Source organism: Lepidochelys olivacea (genome assembly GCF_965140295.1).
Source record: "Lepidochelys olivacea isolate rLepOli2 genome assembly, chromosome: 14".
In the NCBI taxonomy this organism is placed as follows: domain Eukaryota; kingdom Metazoa; phylum Chordata; order Testudines; family Cheloniidae; genus Lepidochelys; species Lepidochelys olivacea.
The window spans coordinates 19,637,894-19,658,413 of record NC_140424.1 but is presented as its reverse complement, the minus strand read 5'-3'; the positions used below and the strand labels follow the sequence as shown (position 1 = coordinate 19,658,413).

Here is a 20,520-nt window from a genome sequence, read left to right as displayed (position 1 = left end):
TACAGAATCTACTTTATTCGATAGGAATGGGGGTTTAACAGTAAGTACAGACCCAGGTTCACGTTTTATTCTTTTGTTTTGTATTGTAACAATGTGTTTCCATCATTCCCTCTTGTTTCTAGCAGTATCTCTATCGTAAATAAACCTCTTTGTGTGTTATTACAAGTGTGGTGCACTATACAGGAACAGTGTATAATGTAAAGCTGGGGTACACTGCACCTTTGGGGGCAGAGGATCTGTGATTTTTGTGAGTAACCAGTGTCAGGGACTGCATAGCACAAGGGAACACTTCAAAGAAACTCAGAGACTGGGGTGTGCTTCTTGCCAACCTGCAACGCAAGGCCCACAGGAAAGGGCCTGAATGATAGAGCTGGTGGTGTTAGGAAGCTGACACCCACCTTGGCAAATGCAAGACTACCTCAATGCTGGTGGAAGGAGGTAACACAATAAGTCACTGTCCTGGGTGCCCCAAGAACCATCACACCGGGTTTTTATTGGGAAGGATATAGGACCTTCCTATTCTCCAGCAGTTTAGAACAGCTTCCCAGTTGTGAAAGTAAGCTGAAAGCTATTCATACAGACAAGAGACAGACAACAATAATCAATTAGGAAACTAACATTTTATTTAAACAGTAGGAGATGAGGAAAAACCTTTGCTGCCAAGCAAGGTTTGGGGGTTTTTTTCAGCCAACAATTAATAGCCAGTGAAACTACTACTAGGATTAGGGGGAGGCGAAATATTCTAATGGTAGTCACCAAAATTCATATCAGTACTCACTGCAAAACCAGCGGTCAGAGAAATTCAGCAGATCAGAGTACCAACTTAAATCCAGTGAAAAACATTTTAGTTAAATAAAAATCACTCCCATATGCTTAACATGCATGTACGGAATCATGCATCTCTCTCACCTACCTGGTGTCCTTTTGTCGAAACATCACTAGAAGCCCACAGCTAGACAGCAGAGCTATTGTTTTAGTTTTACTGTCCTGCAAGCACACAGGGAACAGCTACTATCCTGCAACCTAATGTTTTCCTGCATTAATTCTTTGAAGAAATTTTAGTGACACAGGTATTAAGTGGTGAGGTGCTCTTACATGCATCCACAGTCCAATTTTGACTTCCCTTGGTCTTGAATGCCTAGTGCCAACAGCTAAGTAGTGCAGCTAGTGGGGCTCTCGGAAATACAAAAAGACACATCCTGGCTCCTGCAGTGTGAATTCTGGACAACTTACATGGAAACCACCCACTGATCTGATGGTACTGAACTAATGGTCAAATTATGTGGCAACCACAAAAATGATCGTCAGTTGTGTGTGCCAGCCAGCAGTATCTCCCCCGAGGAACGTACATGCAGCCAGCCCTGCCTGAAGACATCCAGCGGGAAAGGAAACCCTATCAGACAACAGCTCCATTCAAAAAGCAGGATGGTATCAGCTGTGAATAGGCTCTAGCCAGAAGCTGGTTGACTAGCAGATACGGGACTGCCTGGGAATGTGCCAACAAAGCCCAAACACATGGTGTCACACAAAACATGAAACATTTGAGAAGTCTGGACACAGTGCTATGTAACAGGATGGGCAGAGGACTCCACCCATTTGAACCATATTAAAATTGTTCTGATCACTTTTTATTCCTTTCAGGATTTCATGTTAACATGCTATTGCTTTGGTACCTGTACCTAGAAATGCATGGCTGAAAAGAATTTGGCTGAACAAGCAACCAGAAGGAAAAGTCCCAATGAGCAACTCCTTCAGCCATTTGCATTGGTATGTGAGGAAAGGCCATCCTTCCATTTCACCAAGCTTTTTGTGTTGATTTTTGAGTCAATGTTCAAGTGCAAACATTTAGCAATATGTGGCACAGTTGGTCTCTATCAGAGGACCTCTTCCAAGTCATTTACACTCAAGTTTTTTTCTCTGATTCAATCTGCCAAAACAGAATTGTTCAACACTACCCTGACCCTGCAAGTTCTTTCATGTAACTCTGGAATTAGCACCTCCTTGGATAGCAAACTAACAAATTATTCCTGCAACAAGTGATTATATCTTAAAGGGATGGAAAATGCCACAGTTGGGATTCAGCAGGACTCTCCGATTCTATATCTTTAGCGTGCAAAGAGGGAGAGGGTTAAGTATCTGTTTTAATATTATTGTAGTTGCCTCACCAAGAAGTGTGGGTTTTCCTAAGTGGGGGGGGGAGGGGGCACGAGATACTCTGCTTGAGGATGAAGTCATTTTACCAGGTTTCTCATGATGTTTAGAGAAGACCCTCTGTACCCTGATCCAAAATGGTTCCAGTGGTTCATATAGTGGAAAAGCTGGTAGAGTTTAAGTCGTTTCTCAAACCCTGGAGCTTTGGGAATTTTACTGTGGTAAGCAGAGTAAAAAGAGTTGCTGAAGCCACCAAACATCCCAGCTATCGCAAGTTCATATTCTGAATGACCATAGAAGGAAGCAGGGTCAAAAATAATGGGCCCAGAGTCATCCTCAGCTACATTTCCTCCCCACAGATCCCCATGAAGGAGAGCAGGAACAATCTCCATGTCACAGAACAAACTGGGTATCTTCAGCTGGGAAGGGAAAAGAAAGCAAGAGTTACCAGTGAGATGCCTCAAGATGAGGAATGCTAGGGTGAGTGTTACTTCAGACAGCAGATGTTGAAATCATCAGAGTAGCATGCACACACATAAAGGTTATGAAATATGAATTCAACATTCTTAAAAATTAGCTGGTTAACTGCCAGTCAAAACAGAGTGGCACCTTTTGACATTTAAAATAAAAAACTTCAGAGGGGGATCAACGTGGATTCTACTTTTACTGAATCATAGATATTAGTGGTTGAAGACCATAGTCATCCAATCGTATATCCCATCCCCAAGCCTGCAATACAGGGGAATGTCTCTGTTAGAGATTTCATCTTGCATTTTTGTCACTTCTTCCTAACTTCAGTATGTGTCGTAATCACTTTTCCGTGTTATAAAAAGTCCAAAGTTAAACATTCACTTAGTACTCCAAATTTAGCCATTTGCAAACAAATTCAAAGATACTGTTCCACTGGAAGAAGGGGTAAGAAACCTATTATCCATGAGTAGAGGATGGTGTCCCTACCCTCTGTTTGCCAGAAGTTGGGAATGGGTGACAGGGTATGGATCACTTGATGATTCCCTGTTCTGTTCATTCCCTCTGGGGCACCTGGCATTGCCTACTGTCGGAAGACAGGATACTGGATTAGATGGACCTTTGAACTGACCCAGTATGGCTGTTCTTATGTCATGTTCCACAAAATAGTGAGAAAATAACTAAAAGAGCATCCACTCAAAAAGATGAATGCAACCCATACGTGAAATGGTGATGCTGTTGAGTAACCCATGGCATTCCCCTACATGTGTTTCAGGTAGTGAGCATGTACCACTCCCATTCCAGAGAATAGGAGATATGAACTTGAACTAAGATCTCTGGACTGGCAATGCAAAGCACTACCCAAAGGACTAGCCTATAAGGATTTGCTTTAGAGTATAGCATTGGGGAGCACTGCATGAAGCCATTCTACCTCCACATAAAGGGTGTTGTAGAGTCTTTGGGTATATATGTTCCCTTCTCACAAAATCCTAGAACATGCCAACAGAAGGTTGGACCTAATTTCTTTATTAAAAGAAAAAACAACTAACCCCACCTAGCTATCAATAAATTAAGAATCACAGGGAGCTCTTCTACCTGAAGCTGTGCCCAAAGTTCTCTTGCCTCCCTGTCTCCTGAATTCTTTTCAATCATATCCATCTGGGGCTGGATTCGCTGTCTGGCATAGAAACTCACCCAGTCATTCTGCCAGTCATTCACCTGGAAAAGCAGGATTAGAGGTTAGGCATTGGACACATAGCATAACACAGGGCAGCATTTTTTAAATATAGTCTTTTAGGAAATAAAACAATTTGTGTCTTGATGTCTGTCTAGTGCAAGGTGTTACTATTTCAGTTGTCTATTTTAGCCAGTGTTCAGGAAAGGTTCAAGTCTTATTTAAAATCTCATTTCACTGAATAAAAGCAACAGCAGAGAGATCACAGTTACCCAGTGTAGCTCCAAACCCTGTCTTGGGCTGTTGCTTTCCAAGCTATCTAGAACATATTAATTCCTCGTGTAACTCCACTGAAATCAATGGAGCTACATCCAAAATAATCTTGCCCCTTTATGTTTTCCAAACCAAAGCAAAAACTCATCTCCTACAATCGAAGCATTTGCTCTTCCACAATTAGAAAAATGTGCAGCAAAGTCTTAAAGTGTTACATTTAAATTCCTAAGAACATAAAACAACAGAAGTGTCAATAGGTTAAATAAGTTCCAAGACTTAAGCAGAACCTACTTGTGGGAGATAGCCACAACAGGTGACTGTATGGAAGCCAAATCGATCCACAAACTGGATGTCTGTTTGCCCCTCACTTTTACCTTGCAAACCAAAAAAATAAAAAGACTGATTACAAAGATTGTAAACATGTTCAGTGTAGGTAGGCTTTAGATCAGATGGAGATACAGTAGTTTGCTGGTAGCAGACAGCTTATACTGCGGTATCTTTATTAAACTGCCTTCAGTTAACTTTAGGACATGATCGAAAATGTTTAAATTTTAATCTTAATCACATCAACTGATGATATCTCTCCTTTGAAACAAAGCTTTTGTAGGTAACGATCTGGAATAAATAGTGGGGATAGCAAGTCTAAGAAATATTTTGCCCACGAAAGAGATAAAGAGCTTTTTGCTATTTTTGAATCTTGCTTCAAATACTAAAAAAAATGTGTTCCAAGTTTATTTGCATGGCAGTGTTATTGGAGCCAAATAGATGTTCCTGAAATAACAAAATAATTTTAGCAACTGCCTGTTTTACAGGTTATCTGTTAACTAGCTTAAGGTCATTAAATTTACAGACAACTATGTACTCTACCAACAGTATTCCCCTCTTTCTTCAACTTCTCTCCAAGTTTCTGGTTGTGAAGGTGGAGATCAGCCAACTGTGTCCCAAGCTTTGCTGAATGCCTAAGAAACCAAAATAAGTTCTTTTAGCATCACTGAAGCATATAGTAAGCAGTGAATTCTCATCCTGATATGCAGGGAATTACTCATGTACTTTGCTGAGAACTTTTCCACATGCTTTACAACAGGGGTCTCAAACTCAAATGACCATGAGGCCACATGAGGACTAGTACATTAGTCCAAGGGCCGCCCCACTTCCACCCCCACTCCACCCCTTCTGTGAGGACCCAACCCTCCCCCGCCTCTTCCCACCCTGCCCCTTCCCCCATTCCAACCCCTTCCCTGAAATCCCCACACCAACTCCACCCCCTTCTTCCCCCAGGGGATGTAGGAGGGGTACAGGGTGCGTCAGGAGGCTCAGGTGCAGGGGGTCGGGGTGCAGGATGGGGCAAGAGGTCAGGGTGCAGGGTGGAGCAGGCGGCTCAGGGCAGGGGGTTGGGGTACAGGAGGGGTGAGGCAGGGGGCTTAGGGCAGGGGGTCGGGGTGCAGGAGGGGGGTGGGGTGCAGCAGGGGGCTCAGGGCAGAGGGTTTGGCTGCAGGAAGGATTCGGGGCGTGGGTCCGGCCCGGTGGGCACCGAAGGCAGGGGGGGCTCCCAGCCTGCCTGCCCCGTGCCACTCTGGGAAGTGGCTGGGACCTGGGGGAGGGGGGAACAGGGGTCTGTGTGTTGCCCTGGCCACTCCTCCAGGTACCTCCCACGAAGCTCCCATTGGCCAGGAATGGAGAACCGCAGCCCCCTGTTCCCCCCTCCCCCAGGTCCCAGCTGCTTCCCGGAGCCACGCGGGGGCAGAGAAGGCAGGCAGGGAGCCCACCCTGCCCCCAGTGCGCCCCAGGCTGGAGCTGCTCTAGGTAAATACTGGGAGGGGTGGGGGTGCCATGGGGAGCTCACGGGCTGCAGAAAATAACCTGGCGGGCCGTGTGTTTGAGACCCCTGCTCTACAAAGACATCTTTTTGAGGAGGGGAAAAAAGCTTAAGACCAAAATGTTCTGAAAATTGCATTTATTAGGACACAATGGCTATTTCTCACAATGTGACATTGAAATGAAAGTGAGAGAAACCCTAACACCAAGTAATTACTGCAATACAACATTTCTGCTATGTATTAGCTCTACATGAGGCCTGTACATTTAATAATCAGCCTGAGAAGATCATGCATCATACAGCCTATTAGTTTTTGCACCTCCAGCTACATTCCAGAGGCAGGGGATAAGTTGGATTCACCCTTTCCTGGGCTCTACCTCTGCTAAAGTGTCTATTCTTTTAATCATTTTATACCTCATCTATTGCAATTTTATGGCTCTCTGAGACCTCTACTCTCTCAAAGTCAGAGACCAGAACGCAAAAGCTAGACTGCTCTCACGCTCAAGGAAACAAGACCAAAACTCCTGTAGCACCATCACTGGCTTCCTATCCATCTCCAATCAGAATTAAAAGTTATCCCTCCACTTAAAACTCCATGTGAATTTGTTCCTCTTGACTTCTGAGCTTATATCCGTCTCCTCTGCCCTCTCATTCTAACCTTCCATGCTTAGACTTTTTCCAAGTACAAGCTCATATTCTCTTGAAAATTTTGCAACTCCTCCCACAAGATAGAAGCCTACCATGTAATACTCAAGATACTAGCCTCCCACATTCCCTTATGCTCACTCTTAGTCTTCACCTGCCACAACATCTCCCTGAATTCAGTGCATTGTCATCTCTTCCTGTTGTTCCTATTCTAACATGGGTCCTGATCACACCTCTGAAATTAGTACATCAAGGTCATATTCATGCTCATCTCTGCCCAACTTTCACAGAAAGGGAGTTCAGCCACCTTTGCAGCAGGATCCCTTTTATTCCCTGGACCTCCCGGTGGGCTCCTCATCAATCTGAGCATTCGCAAGATAGGAGGGGGCAAGAGGAGGAGTGAGCAAACTGAGCAGACATGCATGTCTATCTCCTGAGCCCAGCACAGATCAAGGAGGACCCGTAGCGCAATCAAACACGATTACATTTCTGAAGCCCTGCTACTTGATAGGCTCTCTAAGCCAGCTGCAGAAGCCCAGAGAGGTGAGGAGGGGGCAACTCAGCACCCTGATGGAACAACTGAGGAACAACCTCCATAGTGGGTCTTCTTCCAGGAAAGGGGACAATCAGGCCCTCAGATTTTAAGCTATCAATATTCAGGACACAAACTTCATCTTTATCTATTTGGAAGTGCAATGTACACCCCTCCTGTGCTATATAAGAAACAATAAATAGAGCTTCATTTCCCACAAAGGTAAGAATCACATGGTAAGATGATCTCCGAGTTCTTTTCCCTAACTTCCACAATTCTTACTGCAAAATCTTCATAAGAACAGCCATACTGGGTCAGACCAAAGGTCCATCTAGCCCAGTATCCCGTCTTCCGACAGTGGCCAATGCCAGGTGCCCCAGAGGGAATGAACAGAACAGGTAATCATCAAGTGATCTACTCTCTATCGCCCATTCCCAGCTTCTGCCAAACAGAGGCTAGGGACACCATCCCTGCCCATCCTGGCTAATAGCCCCTGATGGACCTATCCTCCATGAACTTATCTTTTTTTAACCCTGTTATAGTCCTTGCCTTCACAACATCCTCTGGCAAAGAGTTCCACAGGTTGACTGTGCATTGTGTGAAGAAATGCTTCCTGCTGGGTGACCCCTAGTTCTTCTGTTATGAGAAGGAGTAAATAATACTTCCTTATTTACTTTCTCCAAACCAGTCATGATTTTATAGACCTCAATCATATCCCCCCTTAGTCGTCTCTTTTCCAAGCTGAAAAGTCCCAGTCTTACTAATCTCTCCGCCTATGGCAACCGTTCCATACCCCTAATAATTTTTGTTGCCCTTTTCTGAACCTTTTCCAATTCCAATATATATTTTTTGAGATCGGGCGACCACATCTGCACGCAATATTCGAGATGTGGGCATACCATGGATTTATATAGAGGCAATATGATATTTTCTGTCTTATTATCAATCCCTTTCCTAATGATTCCCAACATTCTGTTCTTTTTTTTTACTGCTGCTGCAAATTGAGTGGATGTTTTCAGAGAACTATCCACAATGACTCCAAGATCTCTTTCGTAAGTGGTAACAGCTAGTTTAGACCCCATCATTTTATATGTATAGTGGCGATTATGCTTTCCAATGTGCATTACTTTGCATTCATCTGCCATTTTGTTGCCCAGTCACCCAGTTTTGTGAGATCCTTTTGTAGCTCTTTGCAGTCTCCATGGGACCTAACTATATTGAGTAGTTTTGTATCATCTTCAAATTTTGCCACCTCACTGTTCACCCCTTTTTCCACATCATTTATGAATACGTTGAATAGGCCTGGTCCCAGTACAGACCCCTGGAAGACACCACTATTTACCTCTCTCCATTCTGAAAACTGACCATTTATTCCTACCCTTTGTTTCCTATCTTTTAACCAGCTACCAATCCATGAGAGGACCTTTCCTCTTCTCCCATGATCGCTTTCTTTGCTTAAGAGCCTTTGGTGAGGGACCTTGTCAAAGGCTTTCTGAAAATCTAAGTACACTATATCCACTGCATCCCCCGTGTCCACATGCTTCTTGACCCCCTCAAATTCTAGTAGATTGCTGAGCCATGATTTTCCTCTACAAAAACCATGTTGACTTTCCCCCAACAAATTATGTTCATCTATATGTCTGACAATTTTGTTCTTTACTATAGTTTCAACCAATTTGCCCAGTACTGAAGTCAGGCTTACTGGTCTGTAATTGCCAGGATCACCTCTGGAGCCCTTTTTAAAAATTGGAGTCACATTACCTATCCTCCAGTCATTTGGTATAGAAGCTGATTTAAATGATAGGTTACAAACTACTGTTAGTAGTTCTGCAATTTCACATTTGAGTTCCTTCAGAACTCTTGGGTGAATACCATCTAATCCTGGTGACTTATTGTTTAGTTTATCAATTTGTTCCAAAACCTCCTCTAATGACACCTCAATCTGGGACATTTTCTCAGATTTGTCCCCTAAAAAGAATGGCTCAGGTTTGCGAATCTCCCTCATATCCTCAGTCATGAAGAGTGATGCAAAGAATTCAATTAGTTTCTCCACAATGGCCTTATCTTCCTTGAGTTCTCCTTTAGCCACTCAATCGTCCAGTGGCCCCACTGGTTGTTAAGCAGACTTCCTGCTTCTCATGTACTTAAAAAAAATTTTGCTATTACTTTTTGAGTTTTTGGCTAGTTGTTCTTCAAATTCTTTTTTGGCCTTCCTAATTATATTTTTACATTTCATTTGCCAGAGTTTATGCTCCTTTCTCTTTTCCTCACTAAGAATTTAACTTCCACTTTTTAAAGGATGCCTTTTTGTCTCACACTGCTTCTTTTACTTTGTTGTTTAGCCATGGGGTGGCACTTTTTTGGTTCTCTTATTATGTTTTTTAATTTGGGGTATACATTTAAGTTGAGCCTTTATTATGGAGTCTTTAAAAAGTTTCCATGCAGCTTGTAGGGATTTCACTTTTGGCACAGTACCTTTTAATTTCTGTTTCATAACTTCCTTGCGTAGTCACCTTTCTGAAATTAAATGTTGTGCCATTATAGTGTTTTCCCTGCCACAGGGATATTAAATTTAATTATATTATGGTTACTATTCCCAAGCGATCCAGCTATTTTAAACTCTTGGACAAGATCCTCTGCTGCACTTAGGACTAAATCAAGAATTGCCTCTCCTCTTGTGGGTTCCAGGACTAGCTGCTCCAAGAAGCAGTCAATTAAGGTGTCAGGAAACTTTATCTCTGCATCCCATCCTGAGGTGACATGTACCCAGTCAATACGGGGATAGTTGAAATCCCCCAATATTATTTTTTTATTTTTATAGCCTCTCTAATCTCCCTGAGCATTTCACAGTCACTATCACCATCCTAGTCAGGTGGTCAGTAATATATCCCTACTGCTAAATTCCTATTATTAGAACATGGAATTACTATCCATAGAGACAGGTTTCAGAGTAGCAGCCGTGTTAGTCTGTATTCGCAAAAAGAAAAGGAGGACTTGTGGCACCTTAGAGACTAACCAATTTATTAGAGCATAAGCTTTCGTGAGCTACAGCTCACTTCCTCAGATAGAGATTCTATGGTACAGTTTAGTTCACTTAAGATTTTTACTTCATTTGATTCTACGCTTTCTTTCACATATAGTGCCACTCCTCCACCAGCACAACCTGTTCTGTACTTCCGATATATTTTGTACCCTGGTATTACTGTATCCCATTGATTATCCTCATTCCACCAAGTTTCTGTGATGCCTATTATATCAATATTTTCATTTAATATGAGGCACTCTAGTTCACCCATCTTATTATTTAGACTTCTAGCATTTGCATATATGCATTTAAAAAACTTGCCACTTTTTAGCTGTCTGCCATTACATGATGTAATTGAATGGGACTCTTTTTCGTTAGACTGTTTCTCATCAGATCCTACCTGAATTTTATCATCTTCCATCCTCTCCTCCTTACTAGGAGGTAGAGAATTTCCATTAATAGATCCTCCCCTAAGGGATGTATCTGTCCAAACCATGTGCTCTTCCGCACCTGTCGGCTTTCCCCCACCCCTTAGTTTTAAAAATGCTCTATGACCTTTTTAATTATAAGTGCCAGGAATCTGGTTCTATTTTGGTTAAGGTGGAACCCAGGTCCTAATAAATCTAAACCCTTCCTCCCTACACCATCGTCTCATCCACACATTGAGACCCTGCAGTTCTGCCTAACTGGCCCTGCACATGGAACTGGAAGCATTTCAGAGAATGCTACCTTGGAGGTCCTGGACATCAATCTCTTACCTAGCAGCCTAAATCTGGCCTCCAGGACCTCTCTCCTATCTTTCCCTATATCACTGGTACCTACATGTACCACGACCACCGGCTTCTCCCCAGCACTACACATAAGTCTATCTAGATGTCTTGAGAGATCTGTAACCTTTGCACAAGGCAGGCAAGTCACCATATGTTTCTCTCGCAAACCCAGCTACCTATGTTTCTAATAGTTGAATCTCTCGTAACTATCATCTGTCTCTTCCCAATAACTGGAGCTTCTCTTCAGTTTATGATTGATTCATGGTTTAAAAGTATTGGGAGATACTAAAGGGCACCGTATACAGCGTGCAGCTTCCCCTCCTTTCCAGATCTAGCAAAAAAAACCCAACATATCAAAATGAATTTTCATCCCCAAAACAAGTAATTTAAATGGTTTCCCTTAAATCTAAAGTTCTGGTCACAGCAAGAAGCAATGATACAATTAGAATTTACCTGTTAAGACTCCTCATTTCCAAATGCTCCATCACAAATAGAGTGCTGCCTCCTGGCACGTCTATAACTTTGATGGGTTTGGGCACCTTTACTGTCTGTGTTTCCAGGATGGCTGATAAACTTTCCATTTCTCCCTCAAACATTCTTCTGGCCTGTCAAATACAAAGGAAAAAGTCACTCCCCTTGAATGCTCTTATGGCTAAATGAAGGTCTTTCCCCAAGTAAAGATTTTAAACAGACAGTAGCATGTTTTTTGCTAGAGCGGGTACAAGATACCAGTGGTCCAGAGTCGTGATACCTACACTGCTAAGTCTGACCTATAGACCTGACATTAAATTTCAGAATTACAGAAGTTCCTATCCATAAACCTGCCCCTATAGAAGCAGCGTAGCATTTTGTACAAAAGCATTTTGTAGGGTCAGGCAAATAACTCAACAATCAAGGCTTGGGTAACAGGCTCCATCTTCATTCATGGAACAGAGTTCACATGCATACTGCTGACAAAAATACTGTATTAACGTGATGTGCAGCATCTGAGTAGAAAAATGGATACAAACATCATCAATAGATACATTAAAAGGACAGTGTTACATGTTGGTATTCTGTGTCGTTTTGCATAAAATCAATAGTCTACCTAAAAGTCTAGCTACAAATATCAAAATAACTGCTGCCATCCCTTAAGTTTATGTTCTCAGCAGAAATATAAAGAATGACTTTGTGGCTAACCTGCAGCTGTGATGTTCTTTCAAATGAGAATCTATTCAAGTTACAACTTTAGGGCCTGATTCTTCCAATGCCATACATGTTGAGTAGTACTTACTCTCCATTGACTTCAATGGGACTAATCACGTAAGTAAATACTATCGAGGAGAGAAAGGATTGGACAAAAGGTCTCTTAGCCCTGTTCTACACTACGGGGTTACGTCGAATTTAGCCGGTATTAGGTCGATTTTAAAATGGATGCGTCCACACAACCAATCCCGTTCCGTCGACTTAAATGGCTCTTAAAATCAACTTCTGTACTCCTCGCTGGCAAGGGGAGTAGTGCTAAAATCGACCTTGTGGGGTCGAATTTGGGGTAGTGCGGACGCAAATCGACGGTATTGGCCTCTGGGAGCTATCCCAGAGTGCTCCAATGTGACCGTTCTGGACAGCACTTTGAACTCCGATGCACTAACCAGGTACACAGGAAAAGCTCCGGGAACTTTTGAATTTCATTTCCTGTGTGGTCAGCGTGGCGAGCTCAGCAGCACAAGTGACCATGCAGTCCCCCCAGGATCGCAAACGAGCTCCAGCATGGACTGAAAGGGAGACACTGGATCTGACTGCTGTATAGGGAGAAGCATCTGTGCAGGCAGAACTCCGAGCAAAAGAAGAAATGCGAATATATTTGCCAAAATCTCACAGGGCATGATGGAGAGAGGCTACAACAGGGACACACAGCAGTGCCGCGTGAAAGTTAAGGAGCTCAGGCAAGCCTACCAAAAGACAAAGGAGGCAAACAGGCACACCAGGTCAGACCCCCATACATGCCGCTTCTATGATCAGCTGCATGGCATTCTGGGGGGGACCCTACCACTACCCCACCACTGTCTGTGGACACCTGCAAGGGGGCAGTCTCATGCAATAGGGAGAAGGACTTTGTGGATGAGGAAGAGGAGGAGGAGGAGGAGAAGAATGCGCAGCAGACAAGCAGTGAATCCATTCTCCCCGGCAGCCAGGACCTTTCCATCACCCTGGACCCAATTCCCTCCAAAGGCGAGATCCCCGACCCTGAGGCCAGAGAAGGCAGCTCTGGTGAGTGAACATTTGTAACTACAGTACAGGGTTTAAAAGCAATAGCGTTTAATGTTTGATTTGCCCTGAAGAACTGGGATGCATTTGCAGCCAGTACAGCTACTGGAAAAGTCTGTTCACATGTCTGAGGATGGAGTGGGAATCCTCCAGGGACATCTCCATGAAGCTCTCCTGGAGGTACTCTGAAAGCCTTTGCAGAAGATTTCTGGGGAGGGCTGCCTTATTTCGTCCTCCACAGTAGGACACTTTACCACGGCAAGCCAGTAGCAAGTATTCTGGAATCAATGAAGCACAAAGCATGGCAACAAATGGTCCTGGGTTTTGGTTGCATTCAAGCAACATTTGGTCTATATCTTTCTGTGTTAGCCTCAGAAGAATGGTATCATTCATGGTCACCTGGTTGAAATAGGGGAATTTTTGTAAGGGAACAGTAAAAGGACCCCGTTCATACTGGGCTGTTTTCGCTTGGCTAAAAGGGATCATCCTGGAGAATAGCCAAGTGGTGGGGAGAGGGGTGAAGGGATCAACCCAGAGAATAGCCACACGGTGGGGTGCGGGGAGGTGTGTGCTGCATATCTACCCAAAAACCGCAGCCCCTCCTTTTAAATGTGAAACCCAACCCATTGCTTGCTATGGGAAAGGATGGTGCTGCAGTTTGAAACCATTCTCACATGTTATGCGTAAGAAGCCAACCCCACGTACCCTGTGCCTTACCATGGCTGCCTGGAAACCGAATTCTGTTGCCCAGTAGCGTGTGATATGTCACCATATCAGCAGGCACTCAATATAAAAGGCAAAATGCAACCTTGTACCTAAAAAGCACATGTTCTGTCTGCTGTGAACTGCTTGATTCACTGTGAAAGAGTATCCCTTTTGTTCTCAGACATGTATCATTTTAAATTTTACTCTCCCATTTTATCAACCCCCCCCCCCCGGTGCAAATGTTTCTACGCTCCCCTGATCATCTCCATCCCTGAGGTTATCGCAGATTAGAAGGTGAAAAAAACCACACTCGCGATGACATGTTTTCCGAGCTCATGCAGTCCTCCCGCAGTGATAGGGCACAGCTTAATGCATGGAGGCATTCAGTGTTAGAGGCCAGGAAAGCATTAAGTTAGCGTGAAGAGCGGAGGCAGGAGCGCGAAGAACGGAAGCTAATGGGGGAGAAAACGGACATGATGAAGCATCTGGTAGAGCTGCAGGAAAGCCCACAGAAGCACAGATCCCCGCTGCATCCATTGTATAACCACCTGACCTCCTCCCCAAGTTCCATATCCTCCTCACCCAGATGCCCAAGAATGCTGGGGGGGGGAGGCTCCAGGCACCCAGCCACTGCACTCCAGAGGATGGCCCAAGCAACAGAAGGCTGTCATTCAAACAGTCTGATTTGTAGCGTAGCTACAAAAAGCAATGTGGCCTTGTCCTTCCCTCCTCCCCAACCCCACCCGGGCTACCTTGTCAGTTAACTCACTTTTTAAAAAAATTAATAAAGAAAGAATGCATGGTTTCAAAACAATAGTTACTTTATTTCGAAGAGGGGAGGAAGGGTGGTTTGGTTACAGGGAACTAAAATCAACCAAGGGGGGCGGGTTTGCATCAAGGAGAAACACACACAATGGTCATACCGTAGCCTGGCCAGTCAGGAAACTGGTTTTCAAAGCCTCTCTGAGCTGTGCTCTTCTAATCACAGAAGAGCGTCTGGCTGCTCAAAATCAGATGCCAGGCGATTTGTCTCAACCTCCCACCCCGCCATAAACGTCTCCCCCTTACTCTCACAGATATTATGGAGCACACAGCAAGCAGCAATAACAATGGGAATGTTGGTTGTGCTGAGGTCTGACCTAGACAGCAAACAGCGTCAGCGAGCTTTTAAATGTCAAACAGCACATTCTTCCACCATTCTGCACTTGCTCAGCCTACAGTTGAACTGCTCCTTACTACTGTCCAGGCTGTCTGTGTAAGGCTTCATAAGCCATGGAAGCAAGGAGTAGGCTGGGTCCCTAAGGATAACTATTGGCATTTCAACATCCCCAACAGTAATTTTGTCGTCTGGGAAGTAAGTCCCTTCTTGCAGCTGCTCGAACAGCCCGGAGTTCCTAAATATGCGAGCGTCATGTACCTTTCCCAGCCATCCCACGCTGATGTTGGTGAAACGTCCCTTGTGATCCACCAGTGCTTGCAGCAACATTGAAAAGTACCCCTTGCGGTTTATGTACTGGTTGGCAAGGTGGTCTGGTGCCAAGATGGGGATATGCGTTCTGTCTGTCGCCCCACCACAGTTAGGGAACCCCATTGCAGCGAAGCCATCCACTATGACTTGCACATTTCCCAGAGTCACTACCCTTGATAGCAGCAGCTCAGTGGTTGCACTGGCTACTTGGATCACAGCAGCCCCCACAGTAGACTTGCCCACTCCAAATTGATTCCCGACTGACCAGTAGCATTCAGGCATTGCAAGCTTCCACAGGGCTATCGCCACTCGCTTCTCATCTGTCAGGGCAGCTCTCATCTTGGTATTCCTGCGCTTCAGGGTAGGGGAAAGCAACTCACAGAGTTCCAGGAAAGCGGCCTTATGCATGAAAAGTTTCGCAGCCACTGTGAATCATCCCAGACCTGCAACACTATGCGGTCCCACCAGTCTGTGCTTGTTTGCCTGGCCCAGAATCGGCATTCCACTGTATCAACCAGTCCCACTGCCGCCATGATGTCCCATTTGCCACAGCCCGTGCTTTCAGGAACATCTGTGTCCATGTCCTCATCAAAATCCTCCTTGTGTTGGTGTCTCTTAGCCGGGTTCTGCATATACTCCAGGATAATGCACAAGGTGTTTACAATGCTCACAACAGCAGCTGTGACTGTAAGCTGAGCAGGCTCCATGCTTACCATGGTCTGGCGTCTGCAGAAGAGCAGAGTTACAGCGGAAGCGGTGGATGACGACGGTTAGCGGCACCCAGGTGGACCAGAACGGATCCCCCGAGCTGCAGAAGAGCAGAGTTGCAGTGGAAGCGGTGGATGACGACGGTTACCAGACCTACTGCAACATCTGCTGACAGCAGCACCCAGGACACAACAGCCGCAGTGACGGTGAGCTGAGCTGAGTGGACTCAATGCTTGCTGTGGGATGGCGTCTGCACAGAAAAAAGGTGCGAAACGATTGTCTGCCGTTGCTTTCATGGAGGGAGGGGCAACTGACGACATGTACCCAAAATCACCCATGACAATATTTTGGCCCCATCAGGCACTGGGAGCTTAACCCAGAATTCCAATAGGCGGCAGAGACTGCGGGATAGCTGCCCACAGTGCACCGCTCCGTAAGTCGATGCTAGCCACAGTAGTAAGGACGCACTCCGCTGACTTAATGCGCTTAGTGTGGACATATGCAATCGACTGTATAAAATCGATTTCTAAAAATCGACTTCTATAAAATCGACCTAATTTCGTAGTGTAGACATCAACGAAGCTGCAGTCTATGCTATAAGCATTAATGAAACTAATAAAATATAACTGCCTAGTGAATAAAATAGCAACAGAACAGTTTGGGGCCAAATACAGGAATTAAAGTCACAGGACAAACCGCCGTGGGCATAGAGTACAAACTCCCCAGACTGGAGGCAAGCAAGAATTCTTGAATTATCTATTAAGGAGTTTAATACTTTATGACTTACAAATGCCTAAATTGGTTAAATAAAATTGTATCTCTGCCTGAAACACTATGCCAGGTTTAAGCCAGTTGCAAATTTTTATAGCGTAAATAACTAAAAACAAACCTTGATAATAGAACTGCTGATATAGTGCATTGCTGCACACACAGCACAGCATTATAATACAGTCAGGTGACGTTTGCTTTCATCAGCACTCGGCATTTATAGACATGCAAAAGCACAGAAAACAGTGGCCGACTGAATAGCAAATTAATCCAGGTCTTCTGACTTTTTTGTTTAAAGCAACATCTCTCCTTTATTACTCAGCACCATCCTGCTCCTAGTTCTTTCAAGCACTCCCAAATGTGCTGAAAAAATTATTGCCAGAGTGTTGTATGTATTAACTGAGGCCCAAGTGGAAGTACTAGGTTGCCATCACAACTAGGTACTCTAAGTCTACTACTAGACAACAAGCCCTTTCATCACCTTTCCAGCTCGGACCTCAGCATGAGTGATATTGTTACCCTGCTGCTCATACCACCAAGCAGAAAAGGGTAGGAAGACTGGAAACAGACATAGTGGACACTTTCTTTCAAATTTTCCCCCCAAAGCTGTTGTACTACGGGTAGATAGTTCTTTCTTGCATGTGTCCACTGTTCTCCTTCCACCTAGGGCCTAAATGAAATGTACCCTTAGAATATCTTCCTGTTATAATTTTCCTCACTTCCAGCAGAAACACAGAACTACCACTCTGTATAAGACCAATGTTCCATCTAATGCACTATCCTGTCTCACACAATGGCTTGTACCAGATACTGAAAAGGAGTACGCAAGAAACCCAATCAAACACAATTATGGAAAACTCTGCTCCATAAGGGAAATTTCTTCCTAAGTCCAGGCAGTTGCAGACTGACTTACATCCTAAAGAATCACAGAAACATAGAAATGTAGGACTGGAAGGGACCTAGAGAAGTCATCGAGTCCAGCCCCTTGCGCTGAGGCAGGACCAAACCATCCATGACAGGTGTTTAGCCTGTTCTTAAAAGCTTCCAAAGACTGGGATTCCACAACCTCCCTTGGAAGCCTATTCCAGAGCTAAACTATCCTTGAAGTTAGAAAGTTTTTCCTCATATTGAACCTAAATCTCCCTTGCTGCAGATTAAGCTGATTACTCCTTGTCCAACCTTCAACAGACATGGAGAACAATCAATCACCATCTATCTGCTTAATAACAGCCATTAACATATTTGAAGATTGTTATCAGGTTCCCCTCGGTCTTTTCTCAAGACTAAGTGGGTTGTTTTTTTTTTTTTTTTTAAACCTTTCCTCATACATCAGGTTTTCTAGAGCTTTTATAATTGTTTTGTTCTCCCCTGGACTCTGTCCAAATTGTCCACATCTTCCCTAAAGTGTGGCACCCAGAACTGGAAAGGACACTGCAGCTTAGGTCTCACCAATGCCAAGTGCAGCTGTCTTACATAGGACACTCCTGTTAATACAGCCCAGAAGGATATTAGACTTTTTTGCAAATGCATCATTGTTGACTCTTATTCAATTTGTGATCCACTATAACTCCCAGATCCTTTTCATCAGTACTAGCCAATTATTCCCCATTTTGTCGTTGTGCATTTGATTTTTACTTCCTAAGTGAAGTACTGAATTTCATCTTGTTGATTTCAGAACAGTTCTCTAATTTGTCATGGTTGTTTTGAATTCTAATCCTGTCCTCAAAAGTGCCTGCAACCCCTCCCAGCTCGGTGTCATCTGCAAATGTTATAAGCATACTCTTGCTCCATTATCCAAAAATACTGAATAGTACAGAACCCAGGATTATTGTAAGCAAGTCATGAGAAGTAATTCTTCCACTCTACTCCGTGCTGATTAGGCCTCAACTAGAGTATTGTGTCCAGTTCTGGGTGCCACATTTCAGGAAAGTTGTGGACAAATTGGAGAAAGTCCAGAGAAGAGCAACAAAAATGATTAAAGGTCTAGAAAACATGACCTATGAGGGAAGACTGAAAAAGTTGGGACTGTTTAGTCTGGAAAAGAGAAGGCTGAGAGGGGACATATTTTCAAGTACATAAAAGGTTGTTACAAGGAAGAGGGAGAAAAAATGTTCTTCTTAACCTCTGAGGATAGGAAAAGAAGCGATGGGCTTAAATTGCAGCAAGGGCGGTTTAGGTTGGACATTAGGAACATTAGGAAAAACTTCCTGGTTCAGCAGTGGAATAAATTGCATAGGGAGGTTGTGGAATCTCCATCATTGGGGATTTTTAAGAGCAGGTTGGACAAACACCTGTCAGGGATGGTGTAGATAATACTTAGTCCTGCCTTGAGTGCAGGGGACTGCACTAGATGACCTCTCGAGGTCCCTTCCCATTCTATAATTCTATTATTACATCCCCAATACATTAGAAAGGATAAAACAGTCTATTTCAGATCTTTGTAGTAAGGTGATGGGGCACAATAATATCTGTAGCAAGCATTGCCATGTTATCCTGTAGGACATTAAATATACCACTGTGCTGCAGTCTATGGCTAGCTAATAGACTAATATTGTGAGGTGCCTGATACAAATATAGCTGCTCACCCCAAGGACCACCAGACGTTGCCACCCACCCTAGCGATCAATGAAGATAGATACTTAATTCCATCCCACCCAGAAGATGGAGTCTGTATCTTCAAGCATGTGGCATAAGACTAACTATGCCCCAAACCAGCTCTTAGTTAGGCTAGCAAACATCCACCCAGCACGGTCCTTCAAACAGGAAGGGTTTTTTACATTTATAAGTGAATTTATTTGCCTTTCTTATAAGACACATACATACAAGTTATTATAGAAGTACCCAGACAAACTCTAGCCAAATGCAGTATAAGCAAAGCGTTGCCATCAAGAGGAATGTCTCAGATCTACAGTAACTGGCTTCCAGATGAAATATTTCCGCAAACAGGAGTTACTAGGCATTTTGCTGACCCTAAGCAACCGCCTACACTCAGCCCTACATGGTACAGACAGCTACTCACTCTTACACCCGAGCCTATGCAGTGCTCTCCCCATCCAATCCTGAGAGGTGAAGCCAGCTCATTTTTAGCACGAACAGCCTTCCAATTAGTCCCCTTACCCTTAAAGAACTACCAGCATCCTAGCTCCCAGTGAGGAGGCAAGCCCCCGAGTGAAACCCCCTGCCACTCTGCCCAATTGCTCGCCGCTAACCCAGCCCCCAGGGGAGCCCCGGGCCGGCCGCTAACCCAACCCCCCGCCCCCCAGGGGAGCCCTGGGCCCGCCGCTAACCCCCGCCTTGGAGTTGCTCTTCACATAGACCCGGCCCCCGTCGGTGTCGTAGCTCTGGCCCTGGCTGATGCAGCCGCCGCCCGAGTGGCCCGTGGGCCGCAGCACCGAGGTGCCCAGCTCCCGCTTCAGCGCGGCCTCCATGCTGCTCCCGCGGCGGCCCGCACGAGCCAGGGCGGGCGGGGCGCGCGCGGCGAGCAGCCCGGCCGCTAGGAAGCCTGGAGCCTCCTCCCTTGCTGTCACTAGGCATGCGCAGTGACAACCGCCTGAGCGAAGCCTGGGCAGGCGCCTGTTGGATCTGAGTACCCGGGCGGGCGCGAGGCTGCCTGTGCTGGGGGCGGCCAGGGCCGGGGGACCACGGCTTTGCATTCGGGGAGGCTGTGCGGCGGCGGAGGGGGACCGAGGGGGAGGGGAGCATTGCATTGGGGCAGAGGAGAGCTGAGGGGGAGGGGAAACTGCTTTGCAGTGGGGCAGGTAGATAGTGAC

The 20,520-nt window shown here is 44.9% G+C and overlaps 1 protein-coding gene across 2 annotated transcripts; it reads right to left on the bottom strand.

Moving 5' to 3' along the window:
- Positions 1-601: 601 nt before the first annotated feature.
- Positions 602-20,266, bottom strand: LOC311530739 (ketosamine-3-kinase-like). Of its 2 annotated transcripts, none has more exons than XM_084647595.1 (6): positions 20,038-20,266; positions 11,308-11,459; positions 4,934-5,025; positions 4,358-4,440; positions 3,715-3,837; positions 602-2,570 (listed from the first exon to the last, which is right to left on the bottom strand). In XM_084647595.1, the coding sequence occupies exons 1-6, from the start codon at positions 20,176-20,178 to the stop codon at positions 2,232-2,234; spliced, it is 930 nt and encodes a 309-aa protein (XP_084503721.1). In that variant the 5' UTR covers positions 20,179-20,266; the 3' UTR covers positions 602-2,231. The 2 variants fall into 2 exon arrangements, with proteins under 2 accessions (XP_084503721.1, XP_084503722.1); XM_084647596.1 differs by lacking the exon at positions 20,038-20,266 and adding an exon at positions 15,988-16,212.
- Positions 20,267-20,520: the final 254 nt, after the last annotated feature.